Genomic DNA, 25,921 nt, shown 5'->3' on the forward strand with positions numbered 1-25,921 from the left:
ATGGGGGTGTCCAAATTGATGGGTTTTACTATACATAAAATATATACATAACTTCTTAACCTAAGTCAAACTGCATTAAGTCCCAGGTCCCAGGCACAGTATATGTAGTTTCCACATAATATGGTCTTGTTAAGTTGAAATTGTTAGTACTTTTAATTCAAACCTATTCTCCCATGTATCCTCCATCTTTTGTACATTTATGGTCTTCATTTTCTCCTACATTTTGTGTGGATGCAGATGATTAAGATAAACGAAAACAATGGTTCAATCCCAAACACAACACTATGCCATTACAACCTTAGGGATGATGGGTCCTAATGTGTCCCATGAAAACATTGCCCACATCATAATACTGCCTCCACTAGCTTGTATCTGTCCAACTGTCCATCCAGCTGCCATGGTCTCCTTTGGAAATTGGTGTATCCACACTTGATTGTCAATGTGATGGACCAGAAAACATGACTCCTTGGACCAGACGACTTTCTTCCATTCCTCTAAGATCCAATTGCAATGCTCTCTGGCCCATTGCAAACGCTGTTGCTGATCATTTGCTGTAAGTGTGGGGACTTGGCTGAGACAGAGGCTATGCAGACCCATATGCAGAAGGGTATGCTGCACTGTGTGCTGAGACACATTATCTTGGTTACTACTGTTGTAGCTGCTGGCGATTTGGGCCACTGTAGCCTTTCGGTCACAGCAAACAATGTGCAATAGTCTCCGCTCTTCTCTGAAATCAATGCATCGTGGATGGCATACAGCTGGCCGTCAACTTTTTGTTTCTCCATCCGTACACCACTTTCGATAAGTACTAACAATGACTGCACATGAACAGCCCACTAATTGTGCTGTTTCTGAGATCAATGTTCCCAGGCGCCTAGCCAAAACGATTTGTCCTTTATCGAAGTCTGATAAATCTGCTGCTTTTCCCATGATGCATGCCAAGTTAAGTTCTTGAGGTTTTGCCTTAGGACAAAACCTCAGGAACTTAACTTGTTCATAAGTAGGGGAGCACTTGTACAATAATACATTATAGTGGTATTTCACTTACCAAAAACTGCGTTCAGTTTAAGAACCTCTCGCACAAATAATCTTTATTCCAGCAAGCCAATTTTACAATTGGCTAATGTTTTTGACCTCAATTTATAAGTCATGATCAGGCTAAACAGTTTTGTTGAAGTTCTGATGAATAGAGTAAGGACGTATATTCATTCATAAAATAACTGCATCGTTAGATTTCCTACAGACTACTCAATCAACTATATACAACCTTACACAACAGCAAAAATGTTTATTAAATTCATGCTTTCTGTCATATTTAATGACCATCAGGTTTGCTATTCAAAAACTTGAACAGTTTACAAAAAGTTAATGGAAAATTTTTCTGCTATAGCAAACATGACTGGAAATATTAATTTAATAAATGTTTTTGCTGCTATGGAAGGTTGTATGTAGACAATTGAGAGAACATACATTTGATTTAAAACTTAGTAATGTTTTAGTGGTTGGCCATTTACATTCATTCTGATATTTTTAAAATCATAAAAATTACATAATAGTTTCTGCACTCTTATGCATCATATGATAAAAATAAAATTAAATGGGATACATAACACATGAAAGCCTTATTGGAGACCTGCCCACTTGTTATGGTACCTCATATCAGGTTTTCCTTGCATTAGATATGTTTACTTGGTCCTTATAATTTATAAATTTATCAAATTGAAAGGATTTATATATGTAGCCCTTCTATATGATTCTAACCAATTTTATTAGGTACTGATTTTATAATTTTGGCATTGTTCCAATTCACCTTGACTTTCTTCTCTATTACAGGCTTTTTTTTCTTAATTGTATACTTATATTCTTTAATCTACACTCTAAGGGAGTGAGAGGTTGCATCTATACATATTATATCTCTTTTGGACCTGCCATCTATTATTGGCACACTGTATACCCTGGGCATTGCTGTTAAGTCCATCTTGTCTTTGTTGTTTCTACGGTTGTGGGTCATTGGGCTTCTATAGTAAATGTGTCTGCCTATAGTTTTGGCAGTTTATTTACATATGTTTTTGAGATTGTGTTATAATTCATGGTCCTGATCTCTTCACTATTATTGATTTAAGTCATCATCATTGTTTTCACTTGCAAATTTATCGATCATCTTATTTATTAACTTGGGATGGTATCCATTCACACTCAATTTGTCACTTTTTCCAAGTGACAAAAAAGCCACTTGGAAAGAGCAGTACTACTGGAATTTCAACACCTTATTCTGATCTATGCTAGATATGTCAATATCTTAATTTTATGGTGCAAGAAACCCAATCTACATCATTTTCTCCAGTGGATCAATAACATATCCTTTTGGTCTTCTACAATTGGACCAGGAAAGCAGAATGCAGATTCACTTTTTGGACATTTCCATCATCTGCAAATGATGCAAGCTTCATATCAACATATACTGAAAACAAACATATCAATCCATTTTTATTGCTTATAACTCAGTGGCCCCATCATCTAAAGCTCTGTCTGGTTTAGATCTTTAATAAGAAGGTCCTCTGCACATTGTACTAGCATCCTAGACTTTCAATGAACTTAATTACATCAAAAAGATAGCAAAACAGCATGATTACTTGCTGGAATTGATACATTTAATCACCACCTTTTCAAGTACTCATAACCAGTCAGGTCCATGTGAAGACAGGAGGAAAGTTATGCTGCATTTTCCCCTGCCTTAAGAAAAATATATATGGAGATGGCCAACCATAACAATTTAAACCTGAGATTGTACGGAACAGTAAGATATTTTATAACTATAACGATTTCTCTGGAATTTATTCCATTCTGATTGAAGACCAAACAAAAGGAGCAATACACCTTTGTATAACTCCAGCAATATATTTAATTAACCAAAAACATATATTGCTAGAGTTATACAAGGTGTACTGCTTCTGTCATTTGGTTACTTCTCCAGTTTTGTCAAATTATTTTGATTGAAGATTTCTGCATAAGCAAAAAAATAATGACATTTGTAGGTGCTATCAGATGCAACCTGTCTCAAAGGATTAAGAAACAAAAGTATGCAATCAACAAGAAATTGGACAATATAGCCCTAATAGCATATGCTAGCCATCATGAGGTGTAAATTAATTAGGATGGAACCAAAATTGTTATATCTTCCAATGATTTTAATTTCCTTAAATATTTAGGGATATTTTAGGTTTTAGAGATATAAAAAGCAAACAACAGCTGTGTTAACTACCATGATCTGGACTCTTTAGCAGCTATGTGGAAATCACTTTATGAAATCTGATTTGGTCAAATTTTTAATATATAACCACTACAATTTAATATTTATTGTTCATTATTTTAAAGTTTGTTAATTTTATTATATATATTTATTTTTGTTTGTTTTTTACCTTGGATTTAAATTTTATATCATTCTATTTTATATGTTTTTTTGATTTATTTTTGGTTCAAAGTTTGATTGTTTGATATACATTATATATTCAACAAATGAGGAATCAAATTAGGTCCAAAATGTTCTTGCTTATTAAACTTATATTGCAGGGAGTTATGTTAAAATGTGAATTTTTTAGTTTTTGTGACATTTTCTCCAGTTCTATAATTACAAGTATCCCTCAAACAATACAATATTCCTACAATACAATTTGAGAATTGGAAATATTCTAAAACTTCATACATTTCATATATACAAAACTTCACAATTTTTAAGTGCAAACACCTTATTCATTATTACTATTTTTTTTTATTCAAGCCAGCATGCATTTGTCTCATATTTACCCATGGATTTTAGAATATTGAAATTTTCAATGTTGTTTCATGCCTTTTGCCTAGTTTTCTTTAGTGAGAACTAATTGTATAATTTTTCTTATTCCTTGTCCTAGCTTCCTATTCTAGCTTTCCTATAAATCTCGTATTGCTATAATCAGTGATAGCATTCTAAATGAAACTAAAAGACTGTTGCTGTTTGTTTTTATAGATTAAATTAAAAGTTATTACATAAAAAGATTAAACTTTTAAAGATCTGGTATTTACTAATTTGTACTTAGCTTTATTAAAGTAATATAAAATTTTTCATATTTACAAATTATAAAGACTCCAAGAAAATATTAATTATTTCTATTATGATGATAATTTATTGAGCAGAAAAAATAAGCATTAATTTAATTTAATGCTTTTATCTCAATGATTTATTGAAAGGAAAAAGTAATCGCGTGCTAATTTTTATTTTTATCATAAAAAAAATACTGTGAATTTTTTGATTCACAGTATTGTTTTTATTTATGTAGTTTTTCATTGTGAGATTTTATTGTTGAGAGTGAATATCTATGTGAATATACAGTAAATGTATGTATTAACAAATGTTTATAGCTCTTCGTAGAATTTAAGCTTTAAAATCGAAATATACAAAAATTGTGAAAAAAGTTAATACTGTATTTTTTTTATTTTTTTTTATTTTTTTTTAAAATCCTTCAATGTTAGTTGATACAATTGTTTACAGAATATAATTAGTATAATTACAGTGTGAAGGTGTAATTATGTAGCTAAAAATTTTTGATATTTATTATTTTAGCTAAACCAGTTGTCCAGAACATAAAGAACCTACGTTTAACAAAAGATGACTTTGAGATTTTAAAAGTTATTGGACGAGGTGCATTTGGAGAGGTTAGTCCATAAAATTTATTTTCTTTCTATATTATAAAAGTGTTGAAATAAGCATATGACTAATATAGATGGATTTAGGCATAAATAAGATTTTTAGTTTTAGGTTGGATTTATATTTAATAATTAGAAGATAAAAATGTTGGTCGAAATATATAGTTCAATGTTTGTTTAATTTAAAAAAAATTTTTTTGAAATGTTAATACAAATTTATAAAAATTATCATTATATTTAATGAAATGAGATATTATTATGATGTATTATTAATAAGGACTAGCTCATAATACAATAATTAGTTAACCAGTAAATGTTTTTTTTATATCTAAATTGATTAAATGTAATTAAAAATTTGATTTCACATTTTTGTTTTGACAATTTATTACAAATAAGTAAAATAATACATAATTATTTACTTATATGTAATTTATTTTTAATTTTAAGGTAGCAGTTGTCAAACAGAAAACTAATGGGAAAATCTATGCCATGAAGATACTTAACAAATGGGAAATGCTAAAAAGAGCAGAAGTAAGTATAACATTAAATACAACTTTTTGGATAAGTAATTAATAATTTATTAACCCTTGGCAGTTTGTTACTTTGCCACTATTAAACTTTTTAATTTTTAAAATTTATTATTACTGTTTTTAAAATATTTTTTTTTAAAAGGATACTGGATTAAGGTGTTTTTGACTTAAATAAACAGTGAACATCAGTTGTTGCAGTATTTCATTTAAAAAATCTTTTTCAAAAGACAAGAATTTGAAATAATTCTATATCATAGAGTTAATATGGAAAGATATTTAATTTTAAATCTTTATTGAAATAGAGAGAATATGAAATTGTAATATTGAAAAGTGAAAATTGAATTTTTAAAAGGATTAATAATTTTATGGATTAATTGTTAATAATTTTTACATAACAAATGTAAGGTTTTATTTTAAATATGTTTATGTAAAATTTGACAACATGACCAAAAAAAAATCTACTGTAGATAAATGAAACTAATACATTTTACCATTAACTAATTGATATCTGAAACATTTAATTTAACTAATAAAGATAAATTGATTATCATTAAATATAAATTCACTGGTAAAAAATTATTCATATTAGATGAATAGTTTAAGTTATTGGATAAATGATTTCATCTAATGTGTTTAATCGAACATTTGAATATAATAAGGATGATTAATAAAGACAGGAATCCTACATGCAAATTTAATTAAAGTTGCATACCAACATATGCATCATTGTGTGAAATTTGTTCTTCCTAAAAATTTACACTTGTTTTTTGTTTACATGTTTCTTTTATTTTTATTGAAAATTTCAGTTTACTACATAGAGTGGGCTTTTTATTTGTATTAAGACATAAAATATCTATCCACATCATTCCAAATATGATACTTTTGTTGAATCACCATCATTATTTCAATATTATTGAAGGTTCAGTTATGCTGTTTAGATCTTATGAAATTACAATACACTGAAAATGATTGTTTAAACTCAGTGGAAGTGAGTGGCATATACATAAACTCAGTGGAAGTGAGTGCGTCATATAGTCCGTAAAATACAGTATATGCCACTCACTTCCACTGAGTTTAAACAATCATTTTCAGTGTATTGTAATTTCATAAGATCTAAACAGCATAACTGAACCTTCAATAATATTGAAATAATGATGGTGATTCAACAAAAGTATCATATTTGGAATGATGTGGATAGATATTTACAGATCACATGTACAGATCAAGAAGATGAACTGTGTGCATCCTCACTCAAATGCCTTGTTGGATATATTAAGGAACTAGAAAACCAGAATTTAACAAAGGAGGAGCAATGGAATGTTTTCCAGAGAACTTTAAACTCCTTAGATGGATTTGCAAAAGAGAAACTGTTCTCTTCTGTCTCTACGAATCCAGATGTGGGAACACTTGTTGACACTATAAACTGGACTTTCATATTGATGTATTTTACGAACTATAAGATGCACCTTAATTTTTAAGCAATTTTTTAAAAAAATATTTATAAGACGCACCTGAATTTTGGAGGCAATTTTTCTCTTTTTCTTCGAAAAATTGCCTCCAATATTCAGGTGCGTCTTATAAATATTTTTTTAAAAAATTGCTTAAAAATTAAGGTGCATCTTATAGTTCGTAAAATACAGCAATATGAAAGTCCAGTTTATAGTGTCAACAAGTGTTCCCACATCTGGATTCGTAGAGACAGAAGAGAACAGTTTCTCTTTTGCAAATCCATCTAAGGAGTTTAAAGTTCTCTGGAAAACATTCCATTGCTCCTCCTTTGTTAAATTCTGGTTTTCTAGTTCCTTAATATATCCAACAAGGCATTTGAGTGAGTGGATGCACACAGTTCATCTTCTTGATCTGTACATGAAATGAAATCCTTGGCTTGTTACACTACACTTGAAACATCTTTGAGCTTCCCAATGAATTCCTTCATTTTAGCAAAATTTTCACAAAGAAATGTTATAGCCTCAAACCAAGTGCTCCACTTTACTATAACTGGAGTGGGTGGAAGATGTAATCTAATTACTTCTTTGTAAAGCTGTACTCAAGCAGGAGCTTTTGTAATAACTTTTTTCACTTCTGAGACAAAGGAGGTGGCTATCTGATATTCTTCTTGCACTTTCTCACACACTTGATGCAAAGAATGTAATAAGAATATATGTAACCTGATTAATGAATGAAAAAATTTAACTGTTTCATTGTGAGTTTTGTTCTGAACAACGCAAAATTCTGCACTCACCAATAGCTATCAAAATGTTAAATAGAAAGATATTTAAAACTTTACAGACAGAATTATTTACAGTTATTATTATTTTATTTATATAGAATAAAATATAAAGAAGACAGAGAAGATATAAAGAAGAAACACAATGTTCTAATTGCTATAACTGTCTTTTTTTATACTTTATTTTATATAGAATAAAATATAAAAAAGACAATTATATCAATTAGAAAATTTTGATATAAGTTTCAGGAAAAAAGTGATATATAAACATTAACAGAAATGTAGTAATAGTTAATTTTATAATTGAAAGAATTTTGTTATATTTTTAGCTTAATTTAAAAAAAAAAAAACTTGAAAAAAATAAAAATTTATATATATAACTGTGTGTACATAATATATACAACTGATAGTTAACAGGTGGTTGTATAAATTAATTTTTAAAATAATATGAAATTATGCATATACAAAGATTTAAATAAATACATACATATTAATAAGTAAATAAAATTTTTATATATAACAAACATAATTTCATATTAAAATTTGTTTAATTTACACAGACTGCTTGTTTCCAAGAAGAAAGAGAAGTTTTGGTTCATGGAGACAAAAGGTGGATAACTAATCTTCATTATTCTTTCCAAGATGATAGCAATTTGGTAAGCAAAATGAAAAAGATATTAATTTTAATTAATATTTTTCTTAATGATAATTGACTCTCTTAATTTTTACTTGTCTGTTACTCTTCAAGATTGATTTCTGATGAAAATAATTTAAAATTATAATGTTGAAAACGAGTTAAGAATCCTGTTTAAATAGCATATTGATTTATCAAATTTTTAAAGTATTCCAGTAGAAAAATTTTTTTGCTAGTTCTTCTTTCCAGAAATCATTTTGAAAAAACTATTTGATTTGATCTACAAAATTTTCATAAAATAATTATTGAATTTTTCATTCAGTTTTTAAGTTGTTTAGATTAGAATAATTTGCCTTATTTTAATATATTTTTCCTGAATGAATAAGAAACATTAATGTGTAGATAACTGTTATTTTTATTTAAAAACATTTGAAGATTTTCAGTGAACAACGAACAAATTTGTAATTCTTCATTACAAATCATTAACCTATCAGATGTTCAAAGTTTTCTCCATTGCATGTGATGCCATGTCGAATTTTCATGGATGTTAAGCCTAACGAAAATTACACATTTTTGAAAAGAATAATTGTGGCTATTGTATCATCCAAAATTATTCTTTTATTTTGCACAAACAAAATAGATATATTAATAAATATAATAACCACAAAAATTATATTTCAAAAGTTAGTTTTAATATAAAAATTATAACGACTAGCGACATCTAGTTTCAAAAATGTTCCGATGCTGAAACGAGATATCTCGGGTCAACCGGTTGAGGTCAGAGGTCATGACCATGAGATATGTTCAGAATAACACAGGACAGGTTAAATTCTAGTTTCGCTAAAAAAATTTTCTTTAGCATATTTAATTTTGATATACATCAAAACACAAACAAATATGTTATATATACATACACATATAATTTTTAATTTTTTCTGCTTATTTTTTTTATAATCATTTTTAATTCATATGAATTCTATTGTTGTTATTTGTTTTGATCAATTTAACAATTTAATTAATCTGTTGAAGTGACTTACTAATATAAAAGTAAATTTAAAATAATTTTATAGAATAATCTACTTATAATCAAACAATATTTACATAATTTTACAAAAAATATCTTAAATGTAGCTCATATATAAGAAAAACTTTTAGGGAAACCTGTTTAGATATACTTGTAAACATTTTTTTTATATCCATTTGTTAATTATTTGAGTTAATTCAGTGAAATGATTTCCAGTATATTTTTAAAATAAATACTGTTTAAAATTATTTTTTAAATTTATCAATTTTAGATATGTTTATAAGTATGCAGTAATACCTCAATTAGCACTGAAGATATACTGAAGTACCAATTTATTAGGTACACCCACCTAATAGCAATGGGACCTCCCTTTGCCTCAATAGTTTGTCATGTTAGTATGGAGGACCACTGGTGAGTTCTTCAATTTTGCCTTTAGTGTTGAGCGGCCCATTACCTCACTGCTAGTGTGTTAGTGTGTTAGTTTGGAGAGCCGTCTTGTTTGATGTTGGTCATCCTTAGTAAGTCATACAAGGGACATTAATGGCACACTAGTATATTAAGGAAATTCTACATTCTCATATATTTCCTTTTGTGGCAGGGCTGCAGATAGCCATTTTCCACAAAATAATGATTGGCTTTGCACAGATAGGGTTTTCAAGGAATTGTCTTTCATGTTGCCATACTTGTTTGGCTTGCCTGGTTTCCAGATTTGTTTCCTGTCAAGCATTTGTGGGACAAGATAGGACACCATCTTTAACAATATATGAATAGAGGGATTTGGAGTGATTTGGAGCATTTGTGGAAAAATCTGTTAAAGAATAGCATACAATGTCTGTAGGTCTTCATATCTGACCATATTGTTTTATGCATCCAGGTAGGAGGAGGTCTCACAAGGTTGATTTTAAATTGTACCACTCATGTCAAAGAGACAGTTTCCACATAAAACTGTGGAAACTTTCTCTTTGACGTGAGTGGTACAATTTTGAATGATGTTAGCTATGATATTGTAATCACTTATTACAGTTTTCATTATATTTGCACTGATAGTTTCATTTGATTTCAACACTTCCTCTTCCTTGGTGTGTAAAGCTTTTTTTGTTAATGAGCATAGATTTTAAGAGACAGTTTCATCCAGACAATAACATAAGATTTATTTTTTTATGATCTTGTATGTTTTAATAGATCAGTGGCTAAAACTTTTTGAATAGATGTCCCCATTTTAGTGTTTTTTGACCTCATAGAAAGGTTCTTTTAACCATACTAGGGAGACACGTGTCAGTTTGAGATCCATATTGTAGATTCAAAGTTAAATGAATTTCAATTAATGCATGATTCTACAGAAATATTTGAGTAGATAAGCTTAAATTTGTTAAGCTGAATTTTATTGTTTACAAGGCTATTGCTAAGAACTCACATTAATATTTGTTATGCTGTTTATATATATATATATATATATATATTTAAACAGCATATATATATATATACACTATATATATCTGATATATATTTTCTATTTGAATAAAACTTTAAAATGACATACTTTAAGCAGAACTTTAAATTATTTTTCAGGATAAATTTTATCTAATTGTATATAATGATGATTATATATATTTACTAAAATCTTTTTTGAAAATCGAAATTTTTTATTTTCTACCAATTTTTATGAATAACTATTTATTACAAGCACACATGATAACATGAACACCCCAGGACATCTTCAATTAAACTTGAATTTATGACTATTTACAAAAATATAAAATTTTCGAGTCTTTCTACTTCCTGTTTCACTCCACCACAGAAGTAACAGTGTATTGGCTTGAATAAACTTCAGTAGAACAAATGGTAAGTTATAAAAAAATTTCACACAGTTAAAATTGATCGAAACGCCGACCTTTTATTTGAGGATTCGGCGTCCTTTAATTAAAACTAAAACAATGATTACAACTTTTAATTACAACTACCTTGCTCTTTAGCACAATATATTACTGGTTCAGGCCCTCTGGTGGTGGTTTTGGGTACTCCTAAAGTTCATTTGCATACAAGCACACATGATAACATGAACACCCCAGGACATCTTCAATTAAACTTGAATTTATGACTATTTACAAAAATATAAAATAAAAGGTCGGCATTTCGATCAATTTTAACTGTGTGAAATTTTTTTTATAACTTACCATTTGTTCTACTGAAGTTTATTCAAACCAATACACTGTTACTTCTGTGGTGGAGTGAAACAGGAAATAGAAAGACTCGAAAATTTTATATTTTTGTAAATAGTCATAAATTCAAGTTTAACTATTTATTATTAAGTAACAAGTTATTTGTAAATGATTATTGACTTTGCTTAGATTAGGTTATTATTATTCTTTTCATTGTTTTGTGTAATTTTAATAATATTTTTTCATAGTACCTTGTTATGGATTATTACTGTGGTGGAGATTTATTGACACTATTAAGTAAATTTGAAGACCGCCTTCCAGAGGATATGGCAAAATTCTATATTACAGAAATGATTCTTGCAATTGATTGCATTCATAAATTGAATTATGTACATCGAGATATCAAACCTGATAATGTACTTTTAGATGCCAATGGTCATATTCGTCTTGCTGATTTTGGTTCTTGCTTAAAACTTCTAGAAGATGGAACAGTAAGAATTTTTTTTTATTATAGAATGTTAAATTAATTTCTTTAAAATTTGTTCAATTATACTAATTAATTTTATGTAGTGAATTAAAATTTTTTAAAAGTTATATATATAAGCTGTTGAAAGTGAAAGTGGTAAGTCACCTTTTGTCTATATTGAGAAATTTAGAGCTAAAGTCAAATACATAACAATAAATTTGCAGTAATTTTTAAATAAGTGCTTTCACCTGTGAGTAAGTAACATAAATATTCTTATTTCTTTACAAACAAAATAATACTATTAGGAACTGAAACTCAGCAGCAATGTAGGTTTTTGGAAAAACTGACTTATACCACTTTTGCTTTCAATAGTTCATATCATAGTTACATTTGTAAAATGAATTGCTAAAAGATTTGGTTTTTTTTTTTTTTTCTTTTTGAAAGAGAAATTGAACATTTAAAATTAATAAAACAGAGTGCCCGAAAAGGCGAAAATTTGCAGAACATACACACATGTAAGAGTACTTCAAACCTCAAAAAATCTTTTAATGTGTAGCCTTTTTTATTAACTATTCTAATGCTTTCAGTCAGTTGATTGATCATCTTCAGGAAAAAATTGAACGATTCTGATTTCTACAGAATGAAACTTGTTTTGGAAAGTTTTTAAACTTTTAAATTTTCTTTAACATCTAGTGCGCAAGTCTGTTATCAATATGTGAATAGATAATTATAATATATATGGGATACTGGCATGTATAAACATAAAAATAAATAAATAAAATAAAGTAACACAGCTGGTTAGACAATGTAAGAGTACCTCACACTGTCTAACAAACTTGTTGGTAGAGTGGTAATAAGAGGATGCATTTTTTTTCTATCTGTACCTCTACCTCTCTAATAACTGTAGTTTGAATCTAATTTATAGATAAACCTGTATATTTTTATTTGCTAACCTGCATTTTGTATGTATTAGTATGGTTTGGTAGAAGCTTTATGACAGAAACGTTAGTCTCTAAAACTATGAGATTTTTGTTTATATGCAGTATTTATTTATATGGGATTTTATGGGAAAATAAAGTAATTTTCCCATTAAAATTTTAGTTTGACTTTCACTAATAATTATATACCATTTATATGAATTTTATCCATTCATGTAAGTTGCATAACATGATAGGATATTATTCAACTTTTCATTATAAAACTTTTTCTTCACTTGAGGGTTTAACATAATTTGATAGTTTGAATTTCAAAATGCATTTAAAATACTGGTTAATACATTGTTGATATCATTTGATGTATGTTATAAATACTTGAAAATGAGAATTATGAGATATTAGTGTTTGAAGAGAACAAATAACATCATGGAAAATTATAATTTAAAAAAGTGTGTATAATCTAACCACCATAAGATTAAACACTTTAATGAACATTGCATACCTTTTACAAAGATAATGTTTCCATGCAACAAAGTCCTTCAATTAAATTTAAAAAAACAACTATCTAAATACAATGAAATATCAGAAGATTAGAAGAAATTAAATTTTTCTAATAACTATATCTTGAATACAGATTAAAAAAAAATTCAGTAGTGTTATCATATTATAGTGTCATAGCTGGGAAGATGATGTGTGCTACTTGTGTATGAATGTATGCTGTTATTTTTAGGCTATTTTTTTGCACTTAGAGTAACTGGTGACAAAAATAAATTTTATTTTGTTGTTTTTGGAAAGAAATACATCCAATAGTTCTTGAAACATCTTTTATTCCATATATATTGATTGGTTTCCCTTGTAAATTACTAAATCTAAGCAAAATTATGTATTTAACAACACTATTCAATTAGTAGATAATAAACTTACCATATTTCAATGCATTTAAGAACATGCTCTTATAGCTGGGGCAAAATTTGTACTATATTTTATAAAGTACAGTAGTCCCTTGTTATATCATGCATGTCGGGAGACAAAGAAAAAGTGAGATATATCTGGCGGCACAATATAACAGAGTACTAAAAATTCTGTGCTTGTACATAAACAGATTATACATGCTATGGAATTTCTATCATCTATTCTTTCATCAGCAAGTATTTCTGATATAAAATAAGCTTAATTTTTCAGTACTGAATTTTATTCGTGGTTATATTGTATTAATTGACATTTATGTAAACATCAATACCGTAAATGCCCATTTAGCATTATTGTTTTTTTAACAATGACATTTAAAAACAAATACTGTTAATATAAAAACAAAATATCAGTTGCAATTTTATTATACAGTACTATATTTCATAATACATTGCTGATTAAAAAGTCATGTAATGTATATTTTTCAATGAAAATTGTAAATATAGTAACTGAAAATTTAAAATCAAATATTGCACATATTTGATTGAACATCAAAACTTACAAAATTATAAAGAGTAAAATTCTCCAAAAAGCAAAATAAAGATACTACTGTATAAAAATTTTAGAAATTTCTGTTCAGAAATTATAAAAAAATTTTTTTCTTGCACATTCTCCAGTGAATTCAAAACTTCACACCTTAATGTGAATTGACTGGTTTTGGTCAAGTTTGGAATTCACAGAAACTTGTAAATGAGGAAACTGTACTTAAAACCAATAAGTAAACAACTTTTAATATCAAAAGGAAACATAAATGATAATCGATCTGTCCACCTACAGGTATACCTCGCCTTACGTCTGTAATTGGTTCTAGGAGAGGCAAGGTAAGTTGAATTTACTTACCTTCCACTGTCGTAACTACACAATAGTTATGATAGTGGAAAACGCCAATAATGAGCACTTAAAGACCGCTAAATAAGATGACAACACAGAAACACAGATGTTTTCATGTTTCATTCTCTAGGATTTATGATGATTATATTAACATTTACTGTAAATGTTCATATTTGAATATGATTTTATGTGCTTTTAATGCTTTTCTAATGATATTACAACTTGAATATTTGTGGTGGACGGATGTAAAGTCGAATAAAATGACTTAAACTTGAGTTTTATTTTTCCATATACTTTTTTGACAAACGACGTATAATTGAGAATGACGTAACTCAAGGTATACCTGTATTTTGCTTATTTAGATCTTGACAGATTTATTGTTTCACCCACAATGGTAGTTTCAAGGACAATGATAGGAATAAAATACAGGATTTTCTTGCAAAAAGAAATTGAATGGCAATTGATATTTTAAAATTTATTGACTCAAGTGTTTTAAAATTTGAGAGACCCAAAAAAAAAAGCTTGATATAGCTAAATCCACGATATAATGAGGGGCTACCGTATTTAAAAAATTTGTATTCTTTATTCTTTCTGTATTATTTCAATGGGTATTATTTTAATCTTTCTTGTTCCTAGTAGACAACAAACATTTTCAATATCCCAAAGGGTAATGTAGTGTTTTTCAATGAAAATAAATTTAGCTAACTCACAGATCTGTTGTGATTGATAGATATTATATATTCTGTTGCACAAATCTTATGCTTTCTCATTCTAAATCTAAGTGATGGTTTCTACATAAAGGGCTATTTGATAATTTAATGGGTGCTTTAAGGGAACCACATAGACCTCAGATTTTTTTTGTGTGAGAAGGCAGTCTCTGACATTGGATAGAATGTCATAATTAACAAGATAGAGATATATTGTAGACAAGAAATAATTAGAAGAAGTGAACTAAATCAGAATTTACACATTAAGTAATCTTTAATTTATAATCTATAATCTTTAATACAATAAATATAATAAACCAATAGTAACTGAAACTTATACCATTTTTACCCTTTTTGTCAATTAACTTTTATCTGGAAGGATAATTAACTTGCATAAATATTCATAATGACTTTTATATTGTCATTTTTTTTATATATAAAAATATTACTTATTTCTACTAAATCTTTTACAAGATATAATTTTTTATACATATATTATCTACATAAAACAATTTTAACTATAATTATTATTTATTAGAGTTACTTATTTATTTTTTAATGTTTTATTGAAGTAGATGAATAATTTTTTTTGACTCAATGTATATTAAATGTTTATGTTATGAAAATAATTAATTAATTTCTTAAGGTTCAGTCTAATGTTGCTGTTGGTACACCAGATTACATATCACCAGAAATTTTAAGAGTAAGTAATTTAGTAACTAATAATAATTTGTAAAAAGTTATTATTGTTTTTATTAAAAATTATGTATGTGTTTTCATTATGTAGGCTATGGAAGATGGTCAAGGGAAATATGGACCTGAATGTGATTGGTGGTCTCTTGGTGTTTGTATGTATGAAATGTTGTATGGAGAAACTCCTTTTTATGCAGAATCTTTGGTAGAAACATATGGCAAAATTATGAATCATAAGGTTATTATTAATTTTATTATCAAATTATATGCTTAAAAATGTTGCTAAAATTCTTTATTAGTAACTTTACAAAGGGCAAAAACCTTTTCAATAACAAATATAACATCCTTTTAAAAATTGAATTATAAAAATTGGATACTAATACAGAAGATACAAATATACAAAAGACATAGTAAAAAAGTAAAAATTATACTAAAATGCTGTTTTATTAAAAAGGAATCAAAAACATAGTGAAGCATCAAAATTCTGACTAATTGAAACTAGACCCACCCAGATTTTTAAATATATTTGTAAATTAGCATTTTAAGTACTGTAAACACCAAATACACTATAACTCAAATTTAAATGTTTTATGTTCAAGTAAGTGTTTCACAAGGAATGTAGGAATATTTACAAAAATTCAAAATTAAACAATTCTGAATTCTGAATGAATGTTAGAACATTAACAATGCAAGACTGAAAGAGCATCAACAACAACAGTTACCATTGAAAGAGTAATATCTATTTTTGTGTTTTTCTCTTTCCTCACTATAATAAGTCCTAGTTCATATGAATGTCCAAAGTAGACAAAAGTATAATATAAACCATTAAGGATAAGAAGCACATATCAATAGGACTGCTTATGAGTTTGAAGTAAAGGGACCTATATAGTAAAACCTGTGTAAACTGGAATCACATGGTACTTAATATTTTTTCCAATCTGGCAGGTCACTGTTTGGAATAAGGTTGAGTATTTTATTTTACTTTTTATTGATAAACTACATCAGATAAATGTCACAGTTATGTTCATTTCTTTTTTATAGTAAAAATCAATTTTACATATATAAAAATATCTTATTAGGCTTAATCCAGATTAAACCATGTCAGATTATAATGGAACCATTTTGACCCCACACATTTTTCAAAGTGCTATTAAATGGAAATGATCTATTTTCCAAGGGTATTACTTAGTGTATTTTCTTTTGCCACTTCATTATGTATAGAAAACAATCCTCATACCGGTACATCTAATATCCAATATAACTTCTTAAGCCTTTTAAATTTCCGGTACACAATACGAACATTAACAACCAAGTATGACGTTGCCAAAAAAAAACACACCACCGCCCTGTCGACGTACGCCACCGACCCCGATATAAAGGCAGATTTTGATAAAACCAGCCTCATTAAAACATCATTCGACATGGACTGCATCAGGGCCTTGGAGACCCTTGAGATTTACAAGGCGTCAAAATCGGGGAAATGTATTAATTTCAAGGATGGCAACGTTTTATCATATGCATGGCATTATGTCTCCGAAGTGCACCCGCAATGGTAGCATCTCAGAGTAGTGTAGTATTCCTGTACGGATGGACAGAGTCATTTTTATGATGGTATCATGGAGATTAAATGCATGTTGGATCGTTCGCAATTATTGCATGCGGGAGAGGTTCGATCGTTTGAAGTTTGAAAGAATTCTATTTGCATTCTATTTCAAAACCATCGATAAAAACTTGACGAAGATCGCGGAGGCGATCGAAAACGTTAGTTAATTGGTTGTTAATGTTCGTATTGTGTACCGGAAATTTAAAAGGCTTAAGAAGTTATATTGGTCATTATGTATACTGAGGGGAGGAGACTTATATTGCTTTATTGATTTAGGACATTTTCTGGTTTTTTGTATGTTTGGAGTCATATAGATCCTATGCTAACTTTTGTGTTACATAGTATATAAATTAAAGTTTATGTTGTTTATTGGAATAAAACTAGAAATAAATATTAATTACTTGTATGATTTAGTTTTTGAAATGCGAAACTAATTGTGTTTTTGTTCTGGTATGACATATTACTTCCTCTCTATTGTACAGTCCCTTCCATTTGATGAATGAATTCATATATTATTTAGCATTTTCAGATATGCATCACTCAAAAATATATTACAATGAAATTAAAACTGAAGTCACATTTTACCAAGTACAGCACAACCAGTAAATAGAACTAGGATATCAAGATGTCACCTATGTCTCAGAAATAAAGACAGTAAGACATTACAATACATGAAACAACTATGTTTGTGGTATTCACAGTAAAATCATCTGCAAGGGTTGCAAAAATAAATACAGTAGAGCATCGTTTATCCGACCCCCGATTAACCAACTTATCGGTTAACCGACCGCGTTCTAGTCGGCAAATTCAAATGTCCGCTAGTGATGTGGCACTACAATATTTGGTTATGTCTTGGCTACTTTAATATTATTTTTGTTAAATTTTTGCATGTTTTAGCTGGCAGCACTGGCTCGACCATGAAAGGGAGGCTAGTATTTAAACCAGGCCTAATACACTATACTAATAATGTATTTTTTCATACTTTTCGGTTATCTGACTTTTCAGTTATCCGACCAACCCCAGTCCCCAATTAAGTCGGATAAACGATGCTCTACTGTATATATTTTCTCTATGAATTATTTTAATTGATTAAATGAAAAAAACGTTAAAATTTTGGAATTTATTGAAATTTTAACAATTTTGTTTTTTAATAATGTTAGCAATAATTGATTAACAAATAGGTTTTATGATTATAAACAAGTGGTGGACAGAAAGCAGATGAACAAAAGTAATTTCAGACTTGTTGCATAATTTGCAAATGTACATGCAAGCAAAGATGGTTTATTCATGCTGTGCACAGAATAAAAGTTCTGTGCTACCAATGAAACAACATCGAGAAAAAGATGTGAGAACAAGCTCCTTGCTGAAAGTGTCATTCAGTACTATGACAATACATTGGGACACAAAAAGAAAACTATTGCCCATTTTATGGAACAAAGTATGAGAAAAAGCACTTTGTATGCCATTTTGCAAAGGTTTGAAGAAACAAGACAATTACAAACACTTTCTGGTCACCCATCTCTCAATCCACTCTGAAAGTTGTGAATCAAATCAATCAGTTAGCTTCCATCAGAAATGCATTGTCAAATTGTTGTTGCCAAAGACAACTTTACATTATATCAAAGTCAAGAAGTTGTGGATCAAAGGACATAAGAAACAAACTGCACTGAAGTATATAAAGGACCAAGTGGAAAGAGCAAAAAGAGACTATAGAAAAGTATATGAAAAATATCTGAGAAAGCATCTCATTATTGATGACAAGACTTATTGCCCATTTGATCTTGGAAACATTCAAGGAAAGCAATATTACCTTGCTATAAATCCTCTAAATCCTCAAGATATTGCCTGTGAGGAAAAATTCTACAAGGAATATCTCATTTGACAGGCTATGGATCCTCTGGGAATACTTCATATTCTTCTGTTTGCAAAGGTACCATCATTGTTCAGGTTTACTGAAAAAACAACTGTTTCCTTTCATTTGTAAGCACTATTTCAGTGGTGATATCATCTGGCCATATTTAGCTACATCATAAACAAAAATTGTAACTTCCTTCTTAGACAGCAAAGACATTGAATATGTATCCAAATGTCCCAGAAGTGTGTGGCATTGAACACTTTTGGGCAAAATGCAAAGAGGATTATTGCAAATGAAAAGTCCTTGCCAAAAATGTCTGGTTCTTTAGCCAGATTTGGAGATTTACCAGCTGAAAAGTTGCATTCACTTCTGGAAAATCTCTCATGGACCATACTTACAAAACATTTGTTCAATTGCATATCATAGTATTTGTGCCAGCAAATAATTATTACTACTACTTTACAATAGTTGTTATTAGATGAAGAACAACTTTAAGAATTGTTCTGTTACACAAGCATTAAAGTATGAGTTGCAGAACTTAGTCCATTTACTTTTCATCCACCTGTTAGTTGCAGGTGAAATAAGCAATATCACTGTAAATTATATGCAAATATAAATAATTATTGCTATTTATTTGCATGGGGTCAATCTGAGCACAAGGCATCAAAAACATATTTTTTTTTTTTTATGATACTTGACATGGATTAATCTAAAATGATTCCAACTAAAGATGGGAGTATTCAAATGCAAGAATTAACAACTATTTGATTGAAAAAAGTTCTTGTTTCCAATAACTTCTGTTAGTTATTGGAATACTTCTGGGATGCAACCCTTATGAGCTCATGTGACTACAAACAAACCAATTCAAGTATCAAGAACTAGTGTTTTGCTTCACCTCCTGAAATTCTAATTGCATTACAATTCTAATTCTAATTCCATATTCAAATTGTACTGGTCAAAAGCCTCAGGAAGATCATGATTATTATGGTCAAAAACATTAGTTTTAATTAAAATTTGTTTTTACTGGGATATAAAAAAGGTTCTAGTGTGTTTCATTATGGTAATACAAAGACTAAGTTATTCTGTGATCTAGCTTATTGAGGAATTTTAACTTTATTAATTATTACCTTTAATCTCTATAATTATTAACTTGTTGAATACTCAGTATGTAAAGTACTATTTTTAGTATCTTAGGAAACCGACACTAACTGCGGTCGGTAAAACTTCCTTTAACCTAACGGGTACTTTACGCGGATTCGAGATTAGTTTGCCAGGCCTGGGCTTTTACGCGTGCACCGAAAAGAATTAGTAAGAATAACGACAAATATTAAGTCAAAGCAAAAAAGTTTCAAATATATTTAATTAGTAAATAGAATTTACTATGTACAATTGTCTATAATCCAAACAAAATTTATTAATGAAATTCAACAAGTCAACCCGACAATAAACTCAGCTACTTAGCTTAACTTAATATTAATTCCCCTTTGAAAATTCGACAAATCAAATACTTAGAAACTATGAACAAAATCTCTTACTAATTAAATGTCTATCCGTCACCTCACTATACGAAGAGCCTATTTCCTCAATTCTTTCGATATCGTCAAATCGAACTCCTCTTTAACACCTTGGATCGTCCAATTATCAATATGGACTTCTATCAGAATATCACCTCACTTTCAAATTCACCTCGCTCTGGATATCATCTCGATTTGGAAATCACTTCCCTTTGGAATTTACCTCTCTCTGGAATTCACCTCTCTCTGGAATTCACCTCCTTCTGGAATTCACCTCTCTGGAAATTCACCTCCTCCTCCTTCGGTTAACATACGGGTTTTATACTGTGAGGTGACGTCACACTTCAGCTAGGTTACTCCCCTTATTTACATACTTAGTTGCTAACATTAATTTTCTTTTCTAGCAGCTTTAAGTTTTCGACAAAGCTTATAAACCGTTTACAAAGTATTTATCATAATTTTCTGGGATGTTAAGACGGTTTAGTAAGTATTTCTTTACTAGTGAGTGTGGGGACTCCCCCCTCCATTTTTTTTCTGCGGATCGTTTACTTCCGCTGGGCAGCGCAAGTGCGCGAGATCTTTCCTACGGCGCTTATTTTATTCCGTGAGTTGGTTTATCTTCTTTTTTCGTTACTAATAAGAGAGTGGTGGGGGAACCTTCGTCCTAAATAAACATAAGCTCCAAACAAAATATAATAAAACGAAAAATAATAATAAAATAAAAATAACGCTTGGACTCAGTTCCTTACAAGTATTAGTTAGTTACTAACTAATCCATAGTATGTACAAGGCAAATTGGCAGCACTACATTACCTTGTTCTCAAGAACTGAATTCTCAGAAAGTCATTTGATTCTTGAAAGTTCTCAATTCTTAAAAGCATTTGATTCTGCTTCTGATTATTAGTCTTTAATTTCATCAAAGACTAATAATATTTAACTCCATATGTTCTCTTGTTATGTGACCTTCATTTTTCTAACAGCTCAAAATTGTTCTCAGATTACAGTTTGTAAGATGTTGATTCCGACTCATTTTATTTTGTTGGGGATTATTTTTAGTTCATTTTTATTATTTGTTTTGGGCCTTTTATTTTGTTAAGGATAGACTACTTTTCCTTTCCTGGAAAAAATTCTAGAGTGAAAACAAAACTTGCCTTACCGAGATAACTACTGAAAGCAAATTGAATACATCATCAACCTGGAAATGGCATCTCAGAGGGAGATTTCTAATGAAGTTAAAAGAATGATCTCCTACATCAAATTGTCACCAAAATACCAGATGAAATTAAAGAAATTTATGTGAAGTTGGTGACATGACATGAAAAAAAAAACCACACAATTGCTAGAAGTAAATACAGCAGTGGCATGCCATCATTGGAAGCGATGGAAGCGCTGCTTCCACCTTTTAATGACCTTCCCTTGTATTTTATAAAATATAAATTTTCATATTTTAACGTACTTTGAATTAATTAAAATTAATATTTTATTATAACTGCATTATGTATCTTTTACAAATTTCTATACTACATTGAAAAAAAAGATAAGATTGCTATTGTATATTTGAATAATTCAGTGGCAGAAGGAATGTCGAAACCGGGTCAGCTTTCAAACAGCCAGATTATAGGCATTGGTGCATGCGCTTTACAGAGCACCAACGTCACGGTTTAGCTAGTAGAAGCAACACATGCATAGAGCATCCAATTTTATATCCCAGACCGGTTCTGGGCTTTTAGCCACCTGCCTGCTAGATATTTGGCCGCCCTCGCCCGATTATGTGAATCATGAGTAGACTAGATCAACGGCGAGGCAACCCCCGGCCCGCAGGCCAGCTAGGGCTCGTGAACAGTTTCTATTCAGCCCACAAGATCATTAATAGATTATTAAATGGGAAAAATAACTAGTTATTTTTCCAATTCTTTGTAATTTTCAAAAACGATAAGAGAAATAAATGTAGTAATTAACTTTTTATTTATTTATTTCATATTTGCAGACTAAAAAAATTACAAGTCACAAGAAGGCGTCAATTAACTACTATGGGCTGCGGAAAAAACGTAAAATTTATTCTGGTTCATGTTATAAAAAAGGTTGCTCACCCTAGGCTAGATTTATAACTTAATCCAACCGATAGGAGTTTACTGGCATGTTTTTATGATAGTTCTGTATAGTTGACATGGAAGTTTAAAAAAAATCCATTAAAATATTTGATATATTTATTCTGCGTTTATTCTGCTCTACCATCTTATATTACTTACGGATTTAAATGTTAAACAGGTGATATTACGATTATAGTATGTCCCATCTGTAAGGGAATGCAGAAAAAACGTGTACAATTCTTGTATAATGTTAAAAAAATTAACTGTTACTTTGGCAGCATCATTTACAACCAAATTTAATGAATGAGACGTGCAAGATACAAAAAAAGCTCTAGAATTTATTTTCCTTAAATTTACGATTTATATATCCGTTGTCATAAAAATTTGTCTTTCCAATGTTTTCCCAAGACTACAGATATTCAAGTACAAAGTAACTGGTTTTGACTTATTTCTACTTAAGAAGTAGTTAAATAATTAAGAGATTAGGGAATGGGGACATAAATAAAACCCTGCTGAAAGAGCCAGAATTTTACTTAAACAAAAGCTTAACAGAACCAATCACTAGCTCAGTACAGTGGGGAACTGATTTCCGTGTACACCTGGTATTAAAACGAATTAGTTAGAAAACAAATGACTATTAAGTTTAACATATTTAGATTTTTACAGCTATGGTGAGAAACGTTTAAAATTTACAACAGCCCTGTGGCGTCCTTTGAGGTATACTAGTAATGCGACAAAAGAGGCATTTGACATTGACCAGTATCGGCACCCTCGGGATTTGGCAACCTGCATGCATGCATGCGTCGCACACCTACCAGGACGTCTGTAATTCCATTCATTAGCCACTTGTAGGGAGCTATTTCACTAAGTGGATTGTTTTAAGATTTAAAAAGTAAAGAATATTTTGTTATTTTTATGTACGTTTCTTCACAAAGTTATATTTAATTATAAGTTTCTTTAAAAGTATATTCATACAATTGAAGAATTTTTTGTACTAGGTATGTATATTCGTCACACATTTTGTTTTAAAAAGTAAGTTTTTTTTTATAATTTTAATTTTAGCCCTTATATCTTGGCTAGTGATTAAAAACTTTTGGCTCAAGACCATATAATGAAAAAAGTTTTGGCTCAAGACCATATAATGAAAAAGAAAACATTATTAAAAGAGAAAGTCCAACTCCTAAATTAAATATAAATACGTCAACAAAAAAATTTCGACATTTTGACGATAAAATTTATGATGAATGACGATTCTTAAAATAAAATTGAAAGCAATTTGGAAATCAAAATAGAATAGAATTTAACATTGGTAGACAATATAAAATAAATATTGAAAATTATAACAAGATAGTTACAATTAATAGATATATCTAAATTAATAGATGTTATATGTTCAAAGCAAGAATTGGCATTTAGAGGGCATAGGAAATTTATTGAATCTAATAAGAAAGTTCAATATAATTACCTCTGTTATTTATTAAGTACGTTAGATAATCTATTAAAAATACATTTAAAGAAGTATACGGTTTTTACTGGCTTATCGAACAAACGAATACAAACAGGCCCTGATGTGCAATTAATTGATTGCCCCTGTAAGTCGGCTTCTTACAGAAACACAGCTTCCCTATCATCAAATGTCACGGCACGCCACTGAAATACAGTAGAGTCGTTTATCCGAATCAATTGGGGACTGGGGTTGTTCGGATAACCGATTATGTACGAAAAAATATATTAACCAGTCCAATGTTGAAATTTTTCTCCGTTGCATGTCGCTTTGTGTTGAATTTTCGTCGATTTTAAGCCTAACGAAAATTTTTATAATAATAATCGAGGCTATTGTATCGTTAAAAATTATTTCTTTATTTTGTACAAACAAAATAAATATATTGAAAAATATAAAAACATAAAAATTATACTTTAGAAGTAAATCTAGTATCAAAAAAGTTCAATTCAGCATGACACGGTCTGACTGGAAAGCGTTCGGATAACCGACGTTTCGGATAAATGACTCACTACTTGTAACTATGTTAAATGTAAGTATGTAAATAGGGTCTAATGGAGGTATTCATGTAACGTCACCACCCCTGCACTATAAGAAAAGAGATGAGCCAAAGAAAGATGAAGATCTTTCTTCGGCTCATCTCTTTTCTTATAGTGCAGGGGATGAAGCTAAGGATCAAGGGAGATTGAGAAAAAAAGAAAGGCTTTTGAATTGGATCTGGCAGATTAGAAGTTTCATAGTGGTGATGGTGATGATCGTAAGACCTTTTTGTGAATTTTGTAAATAGCCTATTTTTCATAATTGTCAGATTTGTGTGGAGATAGTTTAAGATAATTTTAAGTTCCCAAGTGTCAGAAAAGTTTTTGTATATACTTGTTGTTTTTTAGTTTTGATTTGATAAAGTATCATTGAATTTTTTAACTTTTTAACAGTTTGTTCTTTCTAACTTATTTTTGAATTCTTACTAATAAAAATATTGTAGTCTGTCTTTAGAATAATAAATTTCTTACTGATGAATAGTCCAAAATGTATTTATTTTGAATTTATGCTAATGCTAATCAAGTTTTGTTTAAACATATTCATTTGCTATGCCCATTTAAAAGTCCAGGCCTGGTACCAACCACCCTTCAATTTCATTTATGTAATGCCATATGTTAGGCAATTCTGGGCTCAAAAAATTTAGAGGTTACAAGTATATCATGCTCTGCAATGACTGTTATACTTGGAGGCAACTTTACTTATTTGTCTACAAGTGAAATCTTAATTTTTTACTTTATCCAGGTTATATTATGTTCTTCATACCAAAAATCATCACCCATTTTCATGTTAGACATGTTTCCAGGTTCTAGTAAATTTTAACATAGAAAATTGCTTCATTCCAAAGAATTTTTTCTATTCAGGTAGAAACCTATCTGTTTTATTCATGTTTCATTTTAGACAGTTTTACTGTAAAGGAAATGATAGTGAACTGATTACAGAGATTGTTAATAAATTTGTTGATCA

At 29.3% G+C, this 25,921-nt stretch overlaps 1 protein-coding gene across 7 annotated transcripts in view; it reads left to right on the forward strand.

Annotated features, from left to right (window-relative positions):
• The window catches only part of LOC136969637 (serine/threonine-protein kinase Genghis Khan-like), a 190,014-nt gene that overhangs the window by 20,130 nt on the left and 143,963 nt on the right, over positions 1–25,921 (forward strand). For all 7 annotated transcript variants that reach the window (XM_067263897.1, XM_067263901.1, XM_067263898.1 and 4 more), the window contains exons 2-7: positions 4,598–4,689; positions 5,128–5,211; positions 7,998–8,093; positions 11,503–11,745; positions 15,809–15,865; positions 15,950–16,093. In XM_067263897.1, the coding sequence (XP_067119998.1) occupies positions 4,598–4,689; positions 5,128–5,211; positions 7,998–8,093; positions 11,503–11,745; positions 15,809–15,865; positions 15,950–16,093 (716 nt within the window). The remainder of the gene's footprint in view (positions 1–4,597; positions 4,690–5,127; positions 5,212–7,997; positions 8,094–11,502; positions 11,746–15,808; positions 15,866–15,949; positions 16,094–25,921) is intronic.

This window comes from Centruroides vittatus, unplaced genomic scaffold, assembly GCF_030686945.1.
Source record: "Centruroides vittatus isolate TY-2023 unplaced genomic scaffold, ASM3068694v2 contig_18, whole genome shotgun sequence".
Classification (NCBI taxonomy): Eukaryota; Metazoa; Arthropoda; class Arachnida; order Scorpiones; family Buthidae; genus Centruroides; species Centruroides vittatus.